Source organism: Gavia stellata, chromosome 13 (assembly GCF_030936135.1).
Source record: "Gavia stellata isolate bGavSte3 chromosome 13, bGavSte3.hap2, whole genome shotgun sequence".
In the NCBI taxonomy this organism is placed as follows: Eukaryota; Metazoa; Chordata; class Aves; order Gaviiformes; family Gaviidae; genus Gavia; species Gavia stellata.
In genome coordinates, this window is record NC_082606.1 from 20,983,250 (window position 1) to 21,004,503 (window position 21,254).

Below are 21,254 nucleotides of genomic sequence, written 5' to 3' on the forward strand. Positions count from 1 at the left end.
ACAGGGTCAGCATCCTCTCAAGGTTACTGGAAAAGGAAATGCCGTGTGTGAAACACTCAGACACTGCTGTCATGAGCACCATGGAAAAACCATACGGAAATGAATAATTTTGTGCCCAAAGCGCAGTTTGAATAACAGGCAATAAAAAGCCCCGTCGCTGCACATTAAACGAGAGAAGAATAAATCATGAGGGGAGCTGCTCTCTCAGGAGCAGCAACCGTTGCCAATGCGGAGTGAGGGGGATGCCTGCAGGAAAAGGGCATGGATAACTCAATTACAGCCCATCAGGATGCGTACAAACAGGCGAATTCTGATCACTCCTAGCTGTTGAATGCTGGAGTGTACAGCCTCAGTAGCCTTTTAGAGTATATTGTTTCGCACACGTATTTATGTTTGTGCGTGTATGTGCTTCGGGGTATATGTAAAATAAGCAGAACAAGCTTTGGCTCTGTGCCATGTTAACTACTCTACACAGCCATGGGACTTCTGGTCGGCTTGAAGCATAGGCTGCGGTCTAGATGCAAAATATCATTGAAATAGGAACTGATCAACTTGTATAGCAGCTCTCAATGGCCACGCCACTGCTGACCGGGCTAGGTGCAAACCACGGTCCTGTAGGTGAGCATCTGCCCCACTGCCAAATCTGTCTTCATCCATGGGGCAGGATGCCAAAGTTGTCTAGAACCATCACACTCTCAGCTGATCTCGAGATGTCTTTGCTGATCCCCTCTGCATTCCTGGTGTGGAGCCAGGACATAAGACATGTATACAGGAGCAGAATGTATTTGGAGGAAGAGTTACCACCAGCAATATTTGCTTCATTATGGTTAAATGAGGTGGGGAAGTCAGAGAAATTAATTCCTGCAGAGACCCTTGGCATCCAGAGCAGATAGGGACACAGCTACATCATACCATGAACATGTCCTGTGACCGCGCTTGGCACAGACAGACAGGCTGGCACAGAAAAGCGTGCTCAGGTCTAATTCGTGGTGGCAGATTTAAGAGTGTTCATGTCTGACCCAACAGAGGAAAGGCAATCTTTGTGCTGGCTGGCAAAGAAGAGCTGGTGTACTCACAGTCTAGAAACTTTCTGTGAGATACGGCTCTGCAGAGAAGCACAGCACCGGGGAATTCACAGCTATCGCAGTCAGTGCAGCAGGTTAAGGATACATATTGCAGACATCTCTGCAAACACTGCTGCAACAGGAGAACATAACAGGGTGACTCAATAGTAATGTGACCTTTCATTAACAGATGCTTCTCCTCTTGCGTCTGTTTCTGACACATTTATCAACTGTTACAAATTTAGGTAAAACCCATTTTTTCAGTGTTTCTCTCTGAATGGTGGCATGGCCCTCCTGGAGCATGGGAATGAATAGAAAACGTTTCTCACTTGTTCTGATCGGGGATCTGCTGTTGCTTTTAGGGCATCTCCCGCTCAGCTCACCATTCAGCAGTCTGGAGGAGCGAGTGTCTCCACCTCTGTGGATCCGATATAAGCACTGGCGACAAAAGACACATCTCCTGAGACTGGTGGAGTTGTTGCGGTTTGTGGTAGGACTGAGTTTACCCAACAAGGGACCAGTCAGTGTCCACAAAACTCTTTGACGGTGGAATGTTTTGTTACTCTTCTTGTGATGTTACTAGGGGAAATACTGCATACAGCTATGTATATTGGTTAAAGTTTATTATTTCAGCTCATTCATATGTCACTGACTCACAATTCATTCACTTTGTACAGCCTTTTAAAAGTCTTATACATCCTCAAACGCTGCATGTGGAACTTTTGCCTTACATACGTCTCACAGTGAACCAACATTAAATCGAAGAAGCAATAATGCCTAAAATAATTTCCCCAGGAATTTCTTGTAAAAAATCTTCCTCACGAGAGATGAAAGACAAGATCATTCTACACAAGATAACCCACTGGAATGACTCTTTAGACGCTGCTTGTCCTGGAACTTCTTATTCATCGTTCCCTTTGTCCAGATATTTTGTCCTCTAATTACAAGAGTACTTTCCACTTCAGTCAAGCACGTCTGTGGGCAAAATACAGACAGTTGGAAATGGATAAATTCTGTCAGTACTGTGCCGCCTCTGTTAACAATTTCCTTCTCATTCCCTGAGATTCAAACTATCAAATTATTGCCTGTAGTGTGGTGATACATTATGGTAAAACCAGAAATGGCAAATTACTAGAAGCCAAAAAAAGTTCTGTTGCCAGACCATGCCACTGGCCCTAAAGTGGATCAGTGGCCATGTCTCTTCCAGAGAGAAGAGACAGAAATGTTTTCTGTCTCTGACTATGACTTGCTGAATCCTGTCAGTCACCTCGTAGTTTTGCTGGTGACATCCAAGGACAGTTTGGATCCAAACTCCTCTTGATTGGGACTGGGAAAATGTCGGGATTTGGTTAAGAGATTCTTCTAACTTTGATACTTTCATAGCTTTTGTGGGAAATAGCAACTGGACAGTTACAAATGAACAGCTTAGAAAGAAACACTTCTGCTGTTGTAATGCATCCCTTTATTTTCTGAAAATGCTCATTTGATTCTGCCATTGCGTACAAGGCTATTTCCACAAATTATTTACAACTGAAGCACCTTCCCATCTGCAGAGAAAACTTCAACTTTCTATTGCTAGGCAGGATGAGTCCTTTAGTATGGACAGTTTAATAGACATGGATGCAGTGATTTGTCTGGTAAAGATATGTGGATTGTGGGGGGAAGAAAATCTTCCTTGATGTTATTGGCAGCTCGCAGGAACCGAGCACCATCAGATAGGTTTTCACCTGGGCGGAGGACCTCCAAGAATATCCTGCAAGCTGCAGGAAGTGGGGTTTGATTCATTGGTGGTACTTTCCCTTCTGAATCAGCACTAACCCTTATGCCGCTATGGTATTACAGGCCATCTGCCTTTGGAAGTGTTGAGTATTTTTAAGCATTCTAACAGCAAAGTGCTGACTATTGCTGGGGATTACAGATTCTGTGAAACATTTTGTAAGATAACTTCTGGCATCTTGCCACTTGTTATATGGAAAATATGTTGTATTATCTTCCATGTGTGTGGGGGTGTAAGGGTGCTCCTAGTGTCCTGGCCCCCAGCCTGCAAAGACTTACACATATTTTATTCAGAATGAAGTTAAGCAATACATAATGAACTTGTTCAGGCACAGAGCCTAGATCTGTCACTTTAGACATGTTCCATATCCTTTAGGACTTCTTGAAAGACAGCATCTTTCTCATTGTTCGGAGTACGCTACTATGAACACCGTGCTGGAGGTTGACTGTGTGGGACTCGAGTATATTGGTTACTCATCGCTGCAGGAAGTTTCAGCCGAAGGGCCCGGTCCTGCCCTGGTAGGCTGAAGTCCTTTGACTGGGATCGTCAAACCGGGGTGGTCAAACTGGTCCCAGACTCACGTATGCACACAGGATGCGGAGGAATTGCTGTCAGCCGCACGTCAGACATTTGATGGAACGCTTCCTTCTCTTCTTGGTCAGCCCTGGAAAGCTCCGCAGCGGGACCGAGCGAAGGACGGGGTGCAGCAGGTCGGGGTAAGGAAGTCAGGGCGCCAGGAAGAGCGGAGAAGGGCCCTTGCAGCTGGAGGTAGAGGGTGTAACACGACAGGTGAGGGGAGAGCCTTCCAGACAGGCCGCTCCCCAGCACCACGTCTGGGGAGAGCGGGGGTACTCCTCTGGAGGCCCGGGCCGGCCTCCTCTCCTGACTGACTTCCGCGCGGGCCTTGGCGGGCGGCGGAGGCAGCTGAGGGCACGTCCCTCCCACGCCCGCCGGGGAGAAGCCGGGGTGGCTGCTCTGCTCCGCTCCCCGAAGCCCGTCCGGCCGCGACAAGGCGCCCTCCTTCGCCGCCCTCGCCCGGGGAGAGGCCCTGACCGACGGCCACTTCCGAGCAGCGAGGTCCGCGGCGCCCGGGCCGCCTCCCCGCCACGGCCCTGCGGGGAGCCCCGCGGGGACCCCCGAGGCGGCCGGCGCGGCCCGTTGGCGCCCCCCGACCCGCCGGCGGCCGCGGTGCCTCGGCGGGGCGGCGCCGCCCGTTACCTGAGGGCCGCGGCCGCGCGGCGGGGCGGGGCGGGGGCGGGGCGCGCGGCGGGGCGGGGCTGGGCGGCGGCCAATGGGGGCGGGCGGCGGCGCCCGGCGCGCGCCGCTCTTAAGGCGGCGCCGCGGGCTGTCAGCGGCAGAGGGCGGCGCGGGCTCGACGGCGCGGCCATGGCCGCCCTCAACGGCGCCGTGGAGAACGGGCAGCCGGACAGGAAGGTGCCGCCGCTGCCGCGGCCCCTGCGGAGCCTGGAGGTGAAGTACACCAAGGTGAGCTGGCGAGGGGAGCCGGGTAGTGGGCTTCGCCGTGGCGTTACTGGTGCTTGGAGTCAGGCTGGTGGTGGAGTGTTATTTTTTTAACATAAAATTTTCTCCCTTGCCATCATTTTTCTTAATTTTTTTATTCTTCCTACTGCCCTAGACAGTAGGCTTATGGGGGTGTAAGGGCGGTTGAGTGACTGGAGCAAGCAGGCAACCGTGGCGTTTCTAGGGGAGCTGCAGTTGCCCCAAACTCTAAAGCCCAAGAAACCAACTTTTTTTAGAAAACAAAAAATTACAGTGTTTGTTGTGCTGCCCCAGGTGCCCGAGGGCCCCTCTCCCCGGCTGTGCAGCAGGCCCCGGTGCTGATCGGCGGCAGGCCTGCCGTGTGAGGGCCGTGGTGCCACCCTGGCCTGTCCCCTCCCGGTCACCCTGACGGCCATCTTCCCACGCGCTCACAAACCCACCCGGTAAATGCTTTTAGCATCGCGTTAGTGCTCAGCGAAATTGGATTTGGATGGGGCGAGCCTGGGCAGAGGTGAGAAGGGGTTTGTCTGTGAGGAAACTGCTCGCCTGGGTTTTGGTCCGCTGTCCTTGACCCCGTGTGAAGCTCTCCTGTGGTGGGATGGGGCCCTCCTGGGAGGGGGTTCGGTGGGTTTGGGCCCTGGGGAGTGCAGGGAGCGTGGAGGAGGGCCAGCGTCCTGCAGGACTGGGCCTTGTGAAAGGGCTCTGTGATGGGACTGGGGCCACCCCGCAGTTCCTGAAGAGGAGTGGTGTTCACGCATGTCTTGTTGGTGGCTCGCCATCCCAACAGAGCTCCTCCATGGCCTCCCCACAAGATGAGAAGTCAGGCAGCATGCCCACACAAACCCATATCTCTCCGTTCTCCATTGATCTTCCCTTTAAAAGACCTTTAAACGGTCACTCCTGACCTTTCGGATTTAACCAAAGGCTCCCGAGCTTGATAACCCTGTCCCTCAAAGGTGAGGCTGGTGTTGGTGTGGAGCTGAGCACCGCTGCAGAAATCCCTGCTCCCTAACACAGCCATGGCTCTGCGATAGCCGAGTCGCTTTTTGTTCCGCAGCAGCCTGACGTGCTGTCTTGCGCACTGGGGAAAATATCCCGGCTGGTTATGCTGCTAGGCAGCCTTGACTGCCATAATTTGAACTATGTGGCTGGACTAAAAGAGCTGGAGGGGCTGAATGAGCGTATTAATTACTGTTACATTTCTGTATTGAGTATTAAAAAAAAGGCAGAACTTGAAGTTAATTCTCTTGCAGTGAGAAGCAGCAAACAGTGATAGTTTATCCAGTGAGGTGTTGATTTGGATTATGCATCCAAAGATTAGCAATTAGTGGTAATCACTGGATTAGATTAATTTTTAACATCCCGAATTTATCTACTTTGTAAGATAAACTTGTCATTTAGCAGCAAATTGGATCTGCAGCTGCTGATTGCAGAATGGCGTAATCTGCACAAACAGCTCTTTCCTGCGTCCAAAATGGACATGGCCATTAGAGTTCTTCTTAAACATCCAAATGTTCTGGTTTTTGTTATTTTTATTGTTGTGAACACTTTTAAATACTCCTTTGGGATCTGATCCTGCAGTCATGCATGCTTTAAAACATGCGTTTTTATTCTCCAGAGTTTTGCCAGACACTCTATGCACTAAAGGTATCAAGGTAACCTCTTAAAAATGGAAACCAATGTTAATTAAAAGTGTGAATTTGACATTTGATCTGATGCTCCTGGTGCATCTGAGAAAGTAATGAGCAGCAGTCAGTTTTCATAAAACTGCGAGGGGTTTTCTACAAGCTCTGAGTTTCACCAGATGTTTACAGCTGACGGCACACTTTCCTCTGCTTAGCGGAGATTTTTATTTTCGGTTCTACCAGTTATGGGGCTGGGGGAGAGGAAAAATTTTCAACAAAGATCTTACTTGTAGAGCAGCTTAATGCTTGTCATGGATGTGTGATGGAAGTGATCTGTCCACAATCCCGTGTCTCAAATCCTGGGTATGAAGCATGAACAGCCGATACACTATTCTGTTTGATTTCAAGTCCTGGCACCAAAGACTCGGGCTATCTGGTGTGATTCCCAGAATGATGCCAGCATACATGTTACACTTAAAACAGCCTGATCCTGTCACTCTGGTGTTTTACTACTTCTTACAGGAACATTGCTTTCCCATCCCAGCCCTTTCACATAGAATTAATGTGGAATGCAGAGGAAAAATGGTATCCTTCCCCAGTCCTTCATTTGTGAGCATGTACCTGATGCTGTAATTTTACAGTTCCTGTCATATCTCCCACATTTATAATGTGACTTTCTTTATTAGTGAAACAAAGGAAAAATGAAGTTAAAATGCATTGTTTTCTTTGTAGAGAATTAAAATGCAGTACTGGATAATAGCGGTGTTTTGGGAGCATTTGTGTCCAGTTAGTTAATATTTCTAACATTGTATCTTTTCTTGTGACTTCACTTGGCACATTTTTGGCAAAATTTTCTCTTTCTTGGCCTGTTTGAAACAGGTGGGTCCAAAAATGTAGCTTCTACGCCAGTTACATCTGGGATGCTTTTTGCAGAAATAGTCAAGATAAACTCCTTTCAGGAAAAAAGCTGCCCAAGGAAAGAAAACTATGACCCAAAGCAGTGGGAATTCCGAATGTAAGGGATGCAACATTAATCTCCTGGTGGTGTGTAGAGACTCATAAACAAGATTGCAAATGTGGATGACTTCCAAGTAAAAGTACTAGCTTACAGCCGCTAACAGGCTACTAATAAAGATTACTTCATCTAATCTTACTTAAAGTATATTTATAAAACATAACACTGCCAAGTTAGATCACAGTGTGGATAAGATGCATGTTGAATCAATTAATTGTATATAGGTATTCATGTTCTGTTTACAGTGAGTAACAACACTCTAGTATTTAATGCATTTTCAGTTACGCAACACTGGGACTGTTTGTTCTTGCTCTGGAAATGCAATATTTTGAAACACTTAAATCTTGTCACAGACAACTCCAAGTGACGTGAGAGGCTCGATCTAGCCTGTGACAAGGCATGGTGGGGTAGAACTGAGCCAGTACTTACCCTCCTCTGGACAGTGCTGGGGGGGCAAGTCATGGAAGTAGCCCACAACAGGATACAAACAACCAAGTAATATTGTAGGCTGACATTTCATACGTAGCATGTAACAAGGGGCTCCTTTTGCTTGAACCATACGAGTTTCTCTCAGTGTCTGCTTGCTGTTCCCATGGAGATGTATTTCAAAAACTGTCCGTTTCTCATTGCCAAATTATGGTGTTATACTGTGTGGGCCCCATCCTCTGTCTTCCTCTTGCTCAAAACTAACTGGGTGCACGAAGGCTTTTTTGTCTGTTCTCTGGCTCAGGTTCTAGTTTGGATAAATGCTGCCTGTATCACAAACAGTCTCCCTGGGAGAGAGACTGAACAGACTTGATTCTGCCATCAGTGGAAATTGAAGAGCCTTGGGACCTTTGAGGAGTACTCGTGGTTTTTTGCATTGTCTAAATCAGTTTTTTTTCTTTCTCCTCCCCATCCCACTCCTCCTGCTCTCTCTTCAGATATTTATTAACAATGAATGGCATGAGTCTACAAGCGGAAAGAAGTTCCCCACCTACAACCCTTCAACGCTGGAGAAAATTTGTGACATTGAGGAAGGAGACAAGGTAAGTGTTGTTGGAAAGCCAGTGCAAAAGACAGTTTCCAAGGGACTTCCTTTTGTAGGGAAGCACACAGAGGAAAAGCTGGCTTTTAACAACGACCTACATCTGGCCAGACTGTGAGCTGGAGGTCTGGGACGCTAGATGTGCTGCTCAAGAATTACACAGGGTGGGTGGGATCAGTCCTGTCCAACTCGGCAGAGTCACTTTCCCTGGTAGGAACTGCCTGCCAAACACTGTCAGAGGAATGAGATTCAGCATCATTCTCGGGTTATAGACTGGAAAGAAGCAGCCAGTCTGAGGAAATAGCAATGATGGTGTATGCACATCCCTGAAAGAACTTGGGCCTCCTGTTGGGAGTGGTTTATATACAAGCTGCACAGCAGCCTGTTGGAGACACTGAACTGAAACTTGCCCTTTTTTAAATGCAATTGACAAATAACCTGAGTGCTTGGGGGAAGTTAAGCTCTATCATGCAAACACTGTCCACTTTCTGCTAGAGATGTAGTGCTGCTTTTCCAACTGGTGTCATGGGTTCTGGCCTCCTGCACAAATGTGGTAACTCTCAGTTAAAACCAAACCAGTATCTCTCAAGAACTTTAGTAGTCCCTGGCCCTGGTGCACAGTAGAGTAGCCTGGAGCATAACTGCTTGGGTTTGGTAACAGTCTGAGGTGAGGAACAGTCAGATGTGACAGTTTTTGTTCAAAACAGCTGATCACGTATGGGCCAGCTGGCCTGACCCATGGGAGAGAGCTGGCCCAAGAGCTGGCTTTTTGCAGTGTGTCACAGAAGGTGATTCACAGCTTCTCTGCTGTACCAGGGCTTTGGCTGCTTATGGCTGTGGGCAGTAAGTGACAAGCAGCGTGGGGCACTTCTGCCTGTACTGTGGTATCTTTTTCTTGGTATCTAAGCTTGTCCAGCACTTGTGAGGCTCAGTGCCTGGTTTCCAGCCAGGTAGCTGCTTTGCAGAGCCTTTCGTAGTAGGAGTGATACTAGCTGAGCAGGGACAATGTGTTTTCTGGTATTACACTGTGTAGAGTATAGAACCTGACCCTTCTGGAGATGGGGGCAAACTTGCTTGGCAATACAGATCTCCAGCCTGCGTGCTAATAGTGTGTAAGGTAGCCATCCTTTTTGGATGGTACTAAAGCAGCCTCTGAGACCTATTGCCATGGGGAATCTGTGCATCCTTGGGGCAGCTACAGATCGAGGCAGAACCAAACATTATGTGTAATTCCTTTATACTAACTGAGTAGGAGACAACTGTGTTTAACTGCAGTGGCATGTAAATAGCAGAGTTGAAGCTAACTCTGATGCAACTGTATTTTGCTAGGCAGAAACCACGACGTTGCTATTGTTCCCTGAGCTAAGTGTCTCCTCAAGCAGTTACAGAGCATTACATGAGTATTTCAAGCCTGCTTCTTAATGACTTGGTTAAAGAAAATTGTTATGCAGATCTAAAAGGCCGGTTTTGCAGCTTGCCTCCTTGAGACTTGTCCCTGCCTGAATTCAAGGATAGCTTTCAGCTTCTAGCTTGCAGGAGAGTCACTGTAAACCTTTCCTTGGGGCCAGTCAGTGGAGCCCTGTGCCCATGGATAATCAGCATAGGTGTCCGATTCCTCAGTACATACATTCTTGCCTGCAATTATTCTAAGTTAGCTGCACCTTGGGTGCCAAAAGCCTCTTCCACCCCTTTACATCATACAGATTTCTTTTTATTTTTTTGCTCTAAGTAGGTTTTTGTGAGGGACTGAGTGGGATTAGACCTGGATCTGGATTAGTTAGAAGGCAGAGTCAGGGGTGAGAAGCATCCCAAACTAGCTGTTTGGTTGCTAGTGACACTTGACCATGTCCCCCTGTCCTCTGGGCAAACTGAGTCCCCTGAGACTTCCTTTGCCCTGTTTGAACATCACCTCCTAGGTCTGTAACTCCAGTCTGTTGGAGTTACTACAGAAAGTGGTGAGTTGTGTTTGGTGGCGCTTTCCAGCATCTTGTCCCAGCGTGCCACCATACTTGGTTGTGCTGGTCAATACTGCTGCAGGGATGGTGGTTCCTGGTACTGGCTCTGGTCTCAGCTGTGCTGTGCCAGGGTTGGCTCTGCCTTCGCAGCAGGCTGGGAGCAGGGCTCTGCTTCCCCAGCCCTGAACAGAAACCTGCCCCTCCCTGGCTGTGCAGAGTGTGTTTTGCTTAGCCTGCACGTGAGGGGTGGGAATTTGGCAGCTGATATCTCAGCGATGACAATTTAGTCTGGTGCTGAAACTTGGCCAATGCTTTATGAGGCTAGGAGCAAAGGTTTTGTTGTTTGTTCTTTAGTTACAGAATTGCCCTTGATGGGATAGTTGGGGGATAAAGGGAAGTCTTGTGTGGAAAAAGAAGCACTGAAAATAAAATGGCAAATGCTTCCACTAGATGCTTGGAGACTTTTTGCCTCCCAAGTAATGGCTTAGTGTCCAAGCGTTTGCCATGTTGATAATGGAGAAGGAATAGCTTGCTTTATTAGACTTCTGCCCCCAGCAAACAGTACAGCCCCAGAACTTCCACCCTGTCTTGATGTTACCGTGTGAAGGCAAAAATATCTGTGCTGTTGGCATTTCTCTGGTGCTGTCAATAACACTTGAAGACAGGCTTTTTTTTCTTCTAGCAGCTTGCTAACAGCTATCAAGGGCAGGGAGAAAGGTGCTCCTTCCTCAAAGGAGTACCCAGTTCAGCTGGCTGCCACAGAGTGTGTGCAGCAGGTCCACAGCTGTGACTGTTGAGCAGACTTGACTCTGTGGAGCATCTGTCATGATCATTTCTAAGCAGTTCACTTTCTCATGTGGATCTTTGAAGGGTTGTAAGAGGGTTTTGTTCACAGTCATCCTGCCCCCCTCAGATTGCAGTGGCAGGCTGAGGTAAGAGCCTGCAGGAATATTATTCCCTACAGCAGACTTACAATGCCCCTGATAATGGTTTTGGACACTTCGGGCTGTTAAGATGCTGTTTGTAGCTGTTTAGAACTTTGCATTGCTCTAACTGTTGAGCCAATGTGTAGACTGTTTGCAGGGAAGCGGGTCAGTTCTGAACCTCTTCTAATTGAGAAACTGTGGCATGCTCCTGCCTTTCCAAAGAAGTGCACAGTGGAGGCTTTTCAAAGAAGTTAGTAAATGAAGTCAAGAAAGACAGTCTCCACTGGGTGTGCTCCATCCCTGGCGTGTCTCCTTATTGGCCAAACCGAAGCAGTGTTGTACACACTAAGCCTGAAGCAGAGCAAGGCTTTTTTGCAGGTGTTTTCCCTACTCACAGAGCCACTGAGGTGATGGTCTCTGCTGTGCTCTGCACCCTGCTGCTGAGGCAGGAGAGAGGAAAAAGGGGCAGGATAGAAATGGAGCAACGATGAGCAGGACTTGAGGTAGAGGAAGAAGGTGGAGGAGGTAGCTTAGAACAAAGAATGGTGTGAGTTTGTTCAGGGGAAAATAGTATGCAGTTGTGTAACTGGGGGTTGTATCATAATGCAAACATCCAGGGTGGGTATGAAGGTTTGCAAGCATTTCCCAACGCTGCGGTGCTTGACTTTACAATCCTAATATTCTCTTAGCAGAGCTTTTTATGTAATACTTGGTAAATCTGTGTAGAACAGAACTGAGCACCAGGATGCATGGACCTCTTCCTTGTGATTTTATATACCCGTGTGTCCCTGGCACCTTGACAGTTACGAGTCTCTTTGTCACGCATTGTGCCTACCTATTGCAACATGCCTGCAATGAACATGCCATTCAGACTCCCCTAATGCCTAGTCATAACAGGATGGATTAAGAATGGCATTTCAGCCTTCCTGAAGAATTTCCTTGTTTTTGCTGGTCTCTCAGGCCTGTTGAGGCTGTGCAGGCTCACCAGATCTCACTTGGTGGTGCTGCCCCTGAGGGTGTTTTGGGAAAGCCTTTTTGCTTGTGTGATAGTGACTGCAGTCTCCAAGCCTCTATGTGTACCCAGCATGTCTGAGAAAAGAGACAAGAATGAAGACAACTAGTATTTGCAGGAGCTGCAGCAGGGCTCAGGTGCTCCCATCTTTAGAGGATGGGGAAAATCTGGGCATGCACCAAAGTCCTCTGCCTGCGCAGCCATCTCATCCCTGTTCCTGTGAGTGCCAGGGTGGTGGGAAGTCTCTCAGTACCAGGGGCATGCTGCGTTGTGGCCTGTGCCACTGCAGACCCAATGCTCTGCGTGTTGGTCCTCCCAGCCTGGTCACAGAAGCTAACTAATTGCTCTGAAGGGAAAACTAGTTTAAACCTGACACACTTCTTGTGTTGCTTTGTCACATAAAATATTGCCTTCTTTCAGCTTGAGCCTTATTCCATCAGGCAGGATTGGGACTACACAAGTGTGCAGTGGCTGGTGGTGCCTTCTGGCTCTTGTGACATGCCAGTTTGAATCCTGATCAATTCAACTGAAGCGAACCATTCTGAAGGCCCATTCTGCCCATGGGTGATGGGACGCAGGGAGGACACGCCTGCCTGTGCGCAGTGGCTGCTCGCTACTTCTGCCTCGCCAGCACCCTTGCTTGACCAGAGCCATTCTTAACCCCCTGTAACTGCTCAAGTTTCCTTCAATGGTTTCCCCATCAGTGCCTTTCCAAAAGGGTGGGGTTCTTTTCCTGACAATATAGGTCAGACTGTTTTAAAGCTGCGTAATCCTCTTGTAAAGAAACAGCGCCAAATTTAGTGTAAGGTGCCATTTCAGTGGGTGATGACTTGCTGTTTTCTCCATGACCTTTTGCTGTAAGAAGGCAACATGTGCCCATAACATTTTTCTTGGTTGAGCACCACACATTTCCACATGAGGAGAGAATGGCCAGACCTTGCTGGATCAGTGCAGAGGCTTACTTCGTAATTGTATCAAGACAAGACTTGAGATAAGACATAAATGAGAGCAACTGGCGAAGTGCTATGAGGACTGATCAAGGCCTGAAACCCTCCCTTATTTCCCACCCCCTTGAGCCACATATTGTTGTGAGATGCAAGTTCTCCATCAGCTAAAGTGAGGCATGGGCTGTGCCAGACATTACATAGAGCAGGATTCTGTCCAAAGCCAGGGTGACGTATGCTTTATGTATGCTTGGGGTACAGTCTTGGCCTCATGGATGTTGATGGCAGTGTTCCCATTGGTTGAGAGGTTGCCTTTGACTTGACTTTAAATCAATGTATGTGGGGAGAAGGGAGGAGTCCAAGGCGTACTGTGGCCAGAGCAAATGCATGAAGCTTCTCTAGGGCTGGTGGTGTGGGGAGAGAGAATTTGCTGCCCACCTGAGCAGTAACTTGGGAAAACAGATTTGGTCCAGAGCATGGTAAAGTAGTTGGGAGACAAAGGTAGAGTGGCACTAAGTCTGTGTAGGTGAAATGCCTTTGTCAACAAAACCCTTCCCATCTGGTAGAAATGTTCTGGAAGTGTGATCTATGATCTAAGGGAGCTTTTTTAGTGTGTTAACTGTTACTGGCATGGGTTCCAGTGGGACTGAATGGTGGGACCTGAGCTGTGATTGTTCACCTGGATAAAACCATGATCTCTGTCATGGGGGACTTTCCTTCCCACACTTGTTCAGAGGAGGATGAATCATGCAGGCCAACGGCCTGTCATGCTTAGGGAAGCTGTAATGGGAACAGAATTGGGATCTTGTTTCTCCATCTTCCCTCAGTGTCACGACCTGTATTGGCAGGAACATGATTCTGGATTATTGTATAAACAAACCAGTTGCATAAAATTACCCTTGAAAGACCCTGTTGGTACTCTGACCCCAAGGCTGTTTATCAGCGCAGGCCAAACTCAGAACTTATTGCAGGCTTGGGTCCAAATCCAGGAGTAAAGTGGAAGTGGTTTTGTCAGCCAGCTTGGTTTTAGCCACCACAGCATCATGTAGGAAGCTGCCTGATGGGGTTTCTGTACCATTGTCCAGCTCCTTCCTTGTAACCTAAGGTTTTCTTCTGTATGTGGCTGCTCTAGCCTGATGTGGATAATGCGGTGGAAGCAGCAAAGACAGCATTCCAGAGGGGAGCTCCGTGGAGACAGATGGATGCCCTAAGCAGAGGCCGACTCCTGCACAAGCTGGCTGATCTTCTTGAGCGAGACAGAGTCATCCTGGCAGTAAGTACTGTGATTGGTGAGCAGTGATAAACCAGCAACTGTTGGCTGATAACTCGGCTCCATCCCTCTGATTTTGCTGCATTCATATCTACCTGATGTTTTTCTTTTCTCTTCCTTTATGAAGGGCAGAAGAGTCCATGCAGGAGTCATGGCTTATCTTCCTCTTGCTACAGGATGATTTTTAGGGGTGTTAGAAGGCTATTAGTTATTCTATATAGTTGACTTCTCCGAAACTTTAGCTAGTTATTGAAGTGATTACAGATATTAATGCTTAATTTTTCAAAGCAATAAACATTCTTTCTTGGTTTAAGTCATCAATGTTCATAGCTGTCTCCCAGCTCTTATTTTAAAAAGCAAACAAAACTCCCAAAACAATAAACAACTCAAACAACAACAAAAACAAACAAAAAACCCAAACCACCACAACTGACTTGGTCTTTCTTTATTACAAAAACACAAGGCTGGTTTGACTTCTTTGCAAATTGCTTCCCCTAAAATGGGGGGCTGGAAAGAGAAGCTTTCTTTTGCTGGCTGTCATCCAAAGTTTAAAATGTGTGTAAGTGGGAACTGTTTCTTTCCCTACTGAATGTACTGGCTCAGAAAAATCTCTTTATAACCGTGAAGCTGTGTTAACTTGGACTTCTGCACTGAAGAACTATTGCTAATGATTCCCCATCCTGTCCTGAAGGAGTCCTTCTACTGCAAAACAAGGGGAGTAGGACCCGAGCTAAAATGTGCTGCAGTTGGTAGAAGCCTTTAGACTCTAGGGGCGTTGGTCATCTTTCCAAATCACACCCACAGATCCTAGCATATCTCAGCTTAGACCTGCTGTCAGTCCATACCTAAGATCTTGGACCTGAGCACTCACCAGTTTAGTGCTGCACTTCGGCTCTGCTTATCTTCAGGGGAATGGCATTTAATGCTGTTAGATGGGTTAAGTTCCTGAGCTGATGTCCCACTGAGGTCAGTAGGACTTAACATACATGGGCTGTGCTTAGGAGCCTGTACTTGCATGACTACTTTGAGCTGGGTCTCTTTCTGCAACACAGTGTCTCTTAACCACATGACAGCTTCCAGTTTTAGAAGGTCAAAACCAAAAAATCCAGGTCTAAAGGCAGTTCTGGCCAGCAAATAAAAGGGGGGGGAAAAAAATGTGTGTGTAAATAGACCCTGTTCATCTTCCGCTCACTTTTTGATGTGACTTCAGAGGACTCTCTTTTTTCATAACCAGGACACTCATTTCAAGCTTTCTGCTGTCCTTCTGATCTGGGAGGGTTTGTTTGGCATTGTTTCTTTTCACTGCAGAAAACCAGTCATTGCTGCCTTGGCTGCACGCTAAGTAATGACTTACAAAAATCAGTCGTTAGCAGACGTTCAGAGTGGATAACAATCCTAGTCATTCCAAGGGGAATGTCTGTTTGAGTGCTATTTGGACCCTAAAGTCTGTGGAAGATGACAGGGTATGACTTCATATGTAAACAAAGATGTTTCAATCTACCAGGGGATAGTACTTCCTTTATGGATGTGCTGGCTATTTGCACCAATATCCCATTTAATGACCTGAGTGGAGAACAAAGCATTCCCTGACATAATGTCCAGAACAGTGAGAAGGACACAGGCTGAGACTGGACATCATTTAGAGCTGCTCAGCATCATTGCAGCTTTAGTGAAGCAACTTCTCCCTTGCCTTAGTCTCTGCACAGATCTGAGCCCAAAGGTTACTTTACCAGAACTCTGTAAAAAATGTGTTTTCTATCATCCTGTGGACAAAAGAGGCTTTTCAGAGGTTGGTTCTAGGGCTCTGAGGCAGAAAAAAATAGATTTACAAATAAAACGAAAGTGGGTCTGACTGATTTCAGTGACACCATCTGGAATCCAGAACATCTGCATCGGAGGGTCAGTTACGGTGAAGTCATGACACTCACATAATTTCTGACTGGTGCCCCAGACCACAGCCCTGTATCCCGACCACAGCCCTGTATCCCACCCACAGCCACCTTCTGAGGGCTTCTGGAAGATGCGCTTTCATTGTGATCACTGAACAAAGCAACTTGTGTATGTACCAGGGTTATTGGGTCTAGCGTCCCTTCCACCTTATTTGTATTAACAAGCTCATTCCTTAAATATAAGGTGAGGGAAGGAAACCCCATGTCTGCAGCACAAGCCAAAATAAAATTGAGAAGGAGTTTCTCTAAAAGCCTTTTTTAAGAAAAAAACAATGACTTCTCTGACAGTGCATGCGATTTGGTTTTTCAGACTCTGGAAACAATGGACACAGGAAAACCTTTTCTGCAGGCTTATTTCATTGACCTGGAAGGTTGTATAAAAACACTCCGATATTATGCTGGATGGGCTGATAAAATTCAGGGCAGAACTATCCCAGTGGGTAAGTTCCTTCAGACCCAGTTTCAGAGCTGGGCTGGGATCAGGGAGGGAGGGAGGCCTGCTGGGAGGGAGATGCATGGAAAGGCTGGCTTCTGAAAACCTGCAAAAATAGCCTTACATTTCCTTTCTATCTCAGGATGCATTTTAACTAGATGTGTTTCAAGATTTAAGCTAATGGGAGAACAATGTGAATGCCTGGATAGATCTCTGGAAAATAACGGGTGGGCTCTTTGTTGCTTTTTTAACAGAGAAACCTTTTTGGTTTTAAATTCACACTAACTCTTAAAGAAAAAAAGCCACACATTATAGGGGAGTTTATTCATTAAGTATCACTGAAATTGATTAAGATGCCAAAGAGTGGAAGGACAGAGGTTTCTAGGGAGAATTGTATGAAGGCAGCAGAGCTCATGCTGTCCTAGATGCCAGAGGGATGTGGCAGAGGATTGATGTGGAATCCACCAGTGCCTCCCACCTCACTGATATTCCTACATCCCTGACAGTGTTGGCTCACAGATGTTTAGAGAGATCACGTAGTGCTTTTTCTTAACTTTTATTAAAGAAAGGTCTGAGATGTTGACTCCTCTCAGGAGCCAAAGCACTGAGCTCTTGGAGGGACCCTGTGAAGTTTTCTGACACTTGAAATTTCTTTCAAAGTGTTTCCTAGACTGCAGAGACAGAGCAGTCACACTGCACTATTGTGGCAGGGACAGAGAGAACGTTTTGGCTCGGCGATATAAGTTCAAATACGGTTTTGGGAAGAATAAGTTAAGACAATGGATGTCCATGTGGCACGATGAGTAATATGGTGTATTTTCAAAATCAGTGTGTTTTGTCCCTGTATGCGGGTGATTGCTGAGGCTGTACGAAGGACAGACACTGCAGACAAAAATTAGTCACCAGAGGAAGGGCTCTGAAGGGCTGAACTAGTTCAGTCTGTGAAGGCAGCAAAGGGAGGGATGTCAGTCATGTAAACTGAGATCTGTCAACCTCATTCAGAGTAACGTGAAGCTTTGCTTGCCTGGACACTGCTCGTTGGTCCTGATTTGAGATCACTTCCAAAAACTGTAATTAGAAATGTTCATGTTTTCTGTCAGATCTTCTCAATGAAACAAGGTTTTTGGCAAGAATGAATTTGTAAGGAAAATGTCCTTCCTGCTTTCTCTTTGAAAGAGTAATAGCGGTATTTTAAGATGAATGGTATTACTTTACTCCTAGAGTTTAATCTTTCTGTGATTTCTTACCAGAAGTGCAATTCCTTTTGCACTGAATATGATTCCTGTACAAAATGGATTTAAAAACTCTACCCGTCAGGGAAACATGTGCTTTGCCTCTTCCAGTGAGACACAATCTGAATGAAATTTGTGCTGAGCCTGGTAGGAAGTTATCCTCCATCTTAGCCTCAACACAGGGAAACTGCAGAAGGAATTGAACCCCTGGTTTTAAAAGGCTCCGCTGTGAATGTGAGCAGTGTTTGGCTTTTGAGCTAATACAAGACCTGTTCTCAAATAGATCTTCACCTACCTGGGGTGTCCCAGAGCCATGAGTTAAGGTGAACAGATAGAGGGTTCTTGGTCTAATATGATTTTAATTCTGTCCCCAAACTGTTAGTGTGCAGTCGTCTTACACTCTTTCTGTAGAAGCAAGGATTGTGACTGTTTTGTCTTCCTTTATACTTTTGTCTTGCAGATGAAAATTTTGTCTGTTTCACCAGGCACGAACCGATGGGTGTCTGTGGAGCTATAACTCCAGTAAGTAGTAGTGATGGTGCCCTGCGTCTCCCTTAGAACTGGAAGAAGTACATGTGCACTCCCCATTTATGCTGCAGCCATTTGCTTCCTAGTTAAGCACAGCTGTTCTGTAGGAAACTCCCATCTCAGCTGCCTGATGTAGTTTCTTGTTTTACCCCCATGCCAATTGCTCTTGGCAACACAAAGTCCTCTGCAATGGAAGGGTGGGTCTCCTAATCAGATCCTCTGTTCCTCGCTAAGGCTGACACCAGTCACCAGAGACCAGTCCAAGCTCTCTGACTCTTGCACTGCTGGGACAACCATCTTGTCATTATGTGTGCTAGCTTTTTGCTGCCTAGTGCTGATGCATAGTTTTGAGTTTTAAATCATATCCATTATTAATAACCCCCGGCTTTTCTCTCAGCTTTCTGTGATTAAATCTCACTGAATAGAGTTTTCTTTTCCTTGAGGTCTCATTCTCTGCTGAGGGGACAGTGTGGCTAGTTCTTGGAATACCTCCAGTTTTAGTGTGTGTTGCTTGCTCTGTTTAGACAGACAGACAGGAAGACTTTACAGCTACATGGGAGTCATAGTTTGTTCCTGTCTGGCTGTAAAATGCTTTGAACGTGGTATCCTACAGGCCATGAGGCAAATGGTGATGTGCCAAGATTCTCTGTTTGGATACTTGGATCAATAAGAGTCCATGGAAGATTTTGACCTTTGGGATAAGGTTATAGGAGAGACTGAAATAAATGCATGTGGGGTATTGGGTTTGCTGGACCCTGGGAATACCAGGTCTGGACCAGTTCCCAAGGATATCTGGCGAAATTTTGCTTTTTGCTTCAGCAGGACTGAGCTTATATCCCCAGTGATAAGATTGTACGGTCTATTTAGCAATGTCTGGGTGAGGCAAAGTGGGAGATGGTCGGTACTACTTATGAGACTTTTGGCTTGATGACTTCTGCACAGCTTTTCTGGCTGAACAAGCAATGTGACTGCTTGTGAGCAACTAGAATTTGTGAATTAAGACCAAAACATCAGGTGCCTCACGTTGATCACCAGTTAGAAGACATCTCCTGGTCACACTTCAGCCACCTTTGGCACTCAGCAATGCTTTTGGAAACTATCCCTTTAAAAGCCTACACGTAGGATGCTTTGGAGGGCCACTATAGGGGGGTGTAGTGAAACTTCTAATATTTCAAGTTGACCCTACATCAGCAGTAAATAGAATAGATAGTACAGAACCAAATTTGACTCGAGTTCAACACTGTATTTGTGAAAAGGATAATTGGGGTCAACAAAACCACATCTGTCTTCCGTTTACTTAGAACAAATCCCCTTCATTTTTTTTTCCAGGGTGATCTCTAACACCAACAGTCTGTGAGTTTGTAAATTCCTACTTGATTTAAAGAGATTCTGTCACTATTCTGCATATGTCTTCCTTAGACCAATTAACAATCCTCCCTTTTTCCTGCAGCTTGACTATATTTAAACCAATGTTCTTAGCAAGGGAAGTTCTTAGAAAGTGCAGCATATGACTGAGCTTTATCCCAAGGTGATGTCATGAGGCAGCCCTGGAGTCCTTTACTGTTACTTTCGCCAGCCATTCTGCAATGGAAAGCTCCTAAAGGAATTATGTCACGCTCTGAAAGTGTAGAAAAGTAGTGTAGGTGTGGATGGCTCAAGCTGCAAAGTCAGGCCTTCAAGAAGGCTTAGGAGAAAAAGACAAATGGGCAAATCATGCAATGTGGCCATTGGAGAAGATCGCTGAAACAAAACAGGTCTGGGAAAGAGGGAGAGGCAAGTTGACGAACAGCACATTAGACTAGATTCTGCTTTGTTTCAGAGCTGCTGGGTTAGAACAGAACTCATCTCTTAAAAGCTACACTGCTAATTTATTTGTAAGTGTGGATTTGCGGATTCCTAACATATTTGGCTTCTTTGTTGATAGCTGAAGGCCCTTGGCTTGAGTCTTGACAAGAAGTCCCCTTACTGTTGGCCTGCTTCCATCATCACTAAAGCAGCATTAATTATTTTTAATGAAGAAATCCTTTCTGCTGCCAAATGACCTTTCTAAGATTTGGTGTGAGCTAGATTTTCCACTTCTTGCTTAGGCTCCAAGATCTACAAATACACATGACCATGAAAGAGATTAGCACAGAGGAAACTGATGTGGCCTGGTTCCTAATACCAAATAAGAAAACTAATTGGAAAGGAGCAATTTACAATTTGAAGGGAGTAGAAGACCTCCCCTGCATTTCCATGACTGAACAACCCACTGCAGTTTCCTAGTTATAAACCTGGAATTGAATGATGTTGTATAACTCCTAACTACTCATCCAATACCTAACACAGAAAAATGAGTTTTTTTTAAATGAGCAGTTGCATCCTGTAATTCCCCCACATAAGGATGCTGTGCAAAAGTGATGCATAAGGACACTGCCTCCAACACAATTTCTGTGAAAAGCCAAAATCCTATGCAACGTGTGATCAAACTCCTGTAAAGAATGAGGTCACATCATGCAGTGGTTTGTCCAACTTGCAGGATTAGCTTGAGGACTGCCAGCAATATTTGGGGTCTCAGGGGGAAATCAAGGAAGTTATACTCCGTAGTCCAAGCAAACTCAGTATTGTAAGCAGACGCTTCTCTTTGTGGCTGTCCTCCCTGTTGCTTCTTTCTCCCTTAGCTGTGTGTAGGTGGGGAAAAATGCTGCGTGGAAGTGAGTAGATGACTGTACTGGGCTCATCTGACCAGCCTTGTGTTCTTGCAGTGGAACTTCCCGTTGCTAATGCTGGTTTGGAAGATGGCACCAGCGCTGTGCTGTGGAAACACTTTGGTTATTAAGCCAGCTGAACAAACTCCTCTCACGTCACTGTACATTGGCTCACTGATCAAGGAGGTAAGGAAATCTGAACATCCTATCTAGGTACTGTTCTTTTAAGGTCATAAGCAAGACTGTATTTTGAAATGGCTCTGTAGGTTTTTAGGTTTGAAAGATGTTAAAGCCTCACAGGGGAAAGTGA

The 21,254-nt window shown here is 46.4% G+C and overlaps 1 protein-coding gene across 2 annotated transcripts in view; it reads left to right on the forward strand.

The window, feature by feature from the left end:
* The first annotated feature begins 4,227 nt into the window (after positions 1 to 4,227).
* ALDH1A3 (aldehyde dehydrogenase 1 family member A3) overlaps positions 4,228 to 21,254 on the forward strand; it is a 37,128-nt gene continuing 20,101 nt past the window's right edge. Inside the window, exons 1-6 of one of the 2 annotated variants that reach the window (XM_059823725.1) lie at positions 4,228 to 4,326; positions 7,905 to 8,009; positions 13,978 to 14,118; positions 16,375 to 16,504; positions 18,190 to 18,251; positions 21,002 to 21,130. In XM_059823725.1, coding sequence (XP_059679708.1) covers positions 4,228 to 4,326; positions 7,905 to 8,009; positions 13,978 to 14,118; positions 16,375 to 16,504; positions 18,190 to 18,251; positions 21,002 to 21,130 — 666 coding nt within the window. The remainder of the gene's footprint in view (positions 4,327 to 7,904; positions 8,010 to 13,977; positions 14,119 to 16,374; positions 16,505 to 18,189; positions 18,252 to 21,001; positions 21,131 to 21,254) is intronic. The other variant, XM_059823726.1, reaches the window with a different exon arrangement.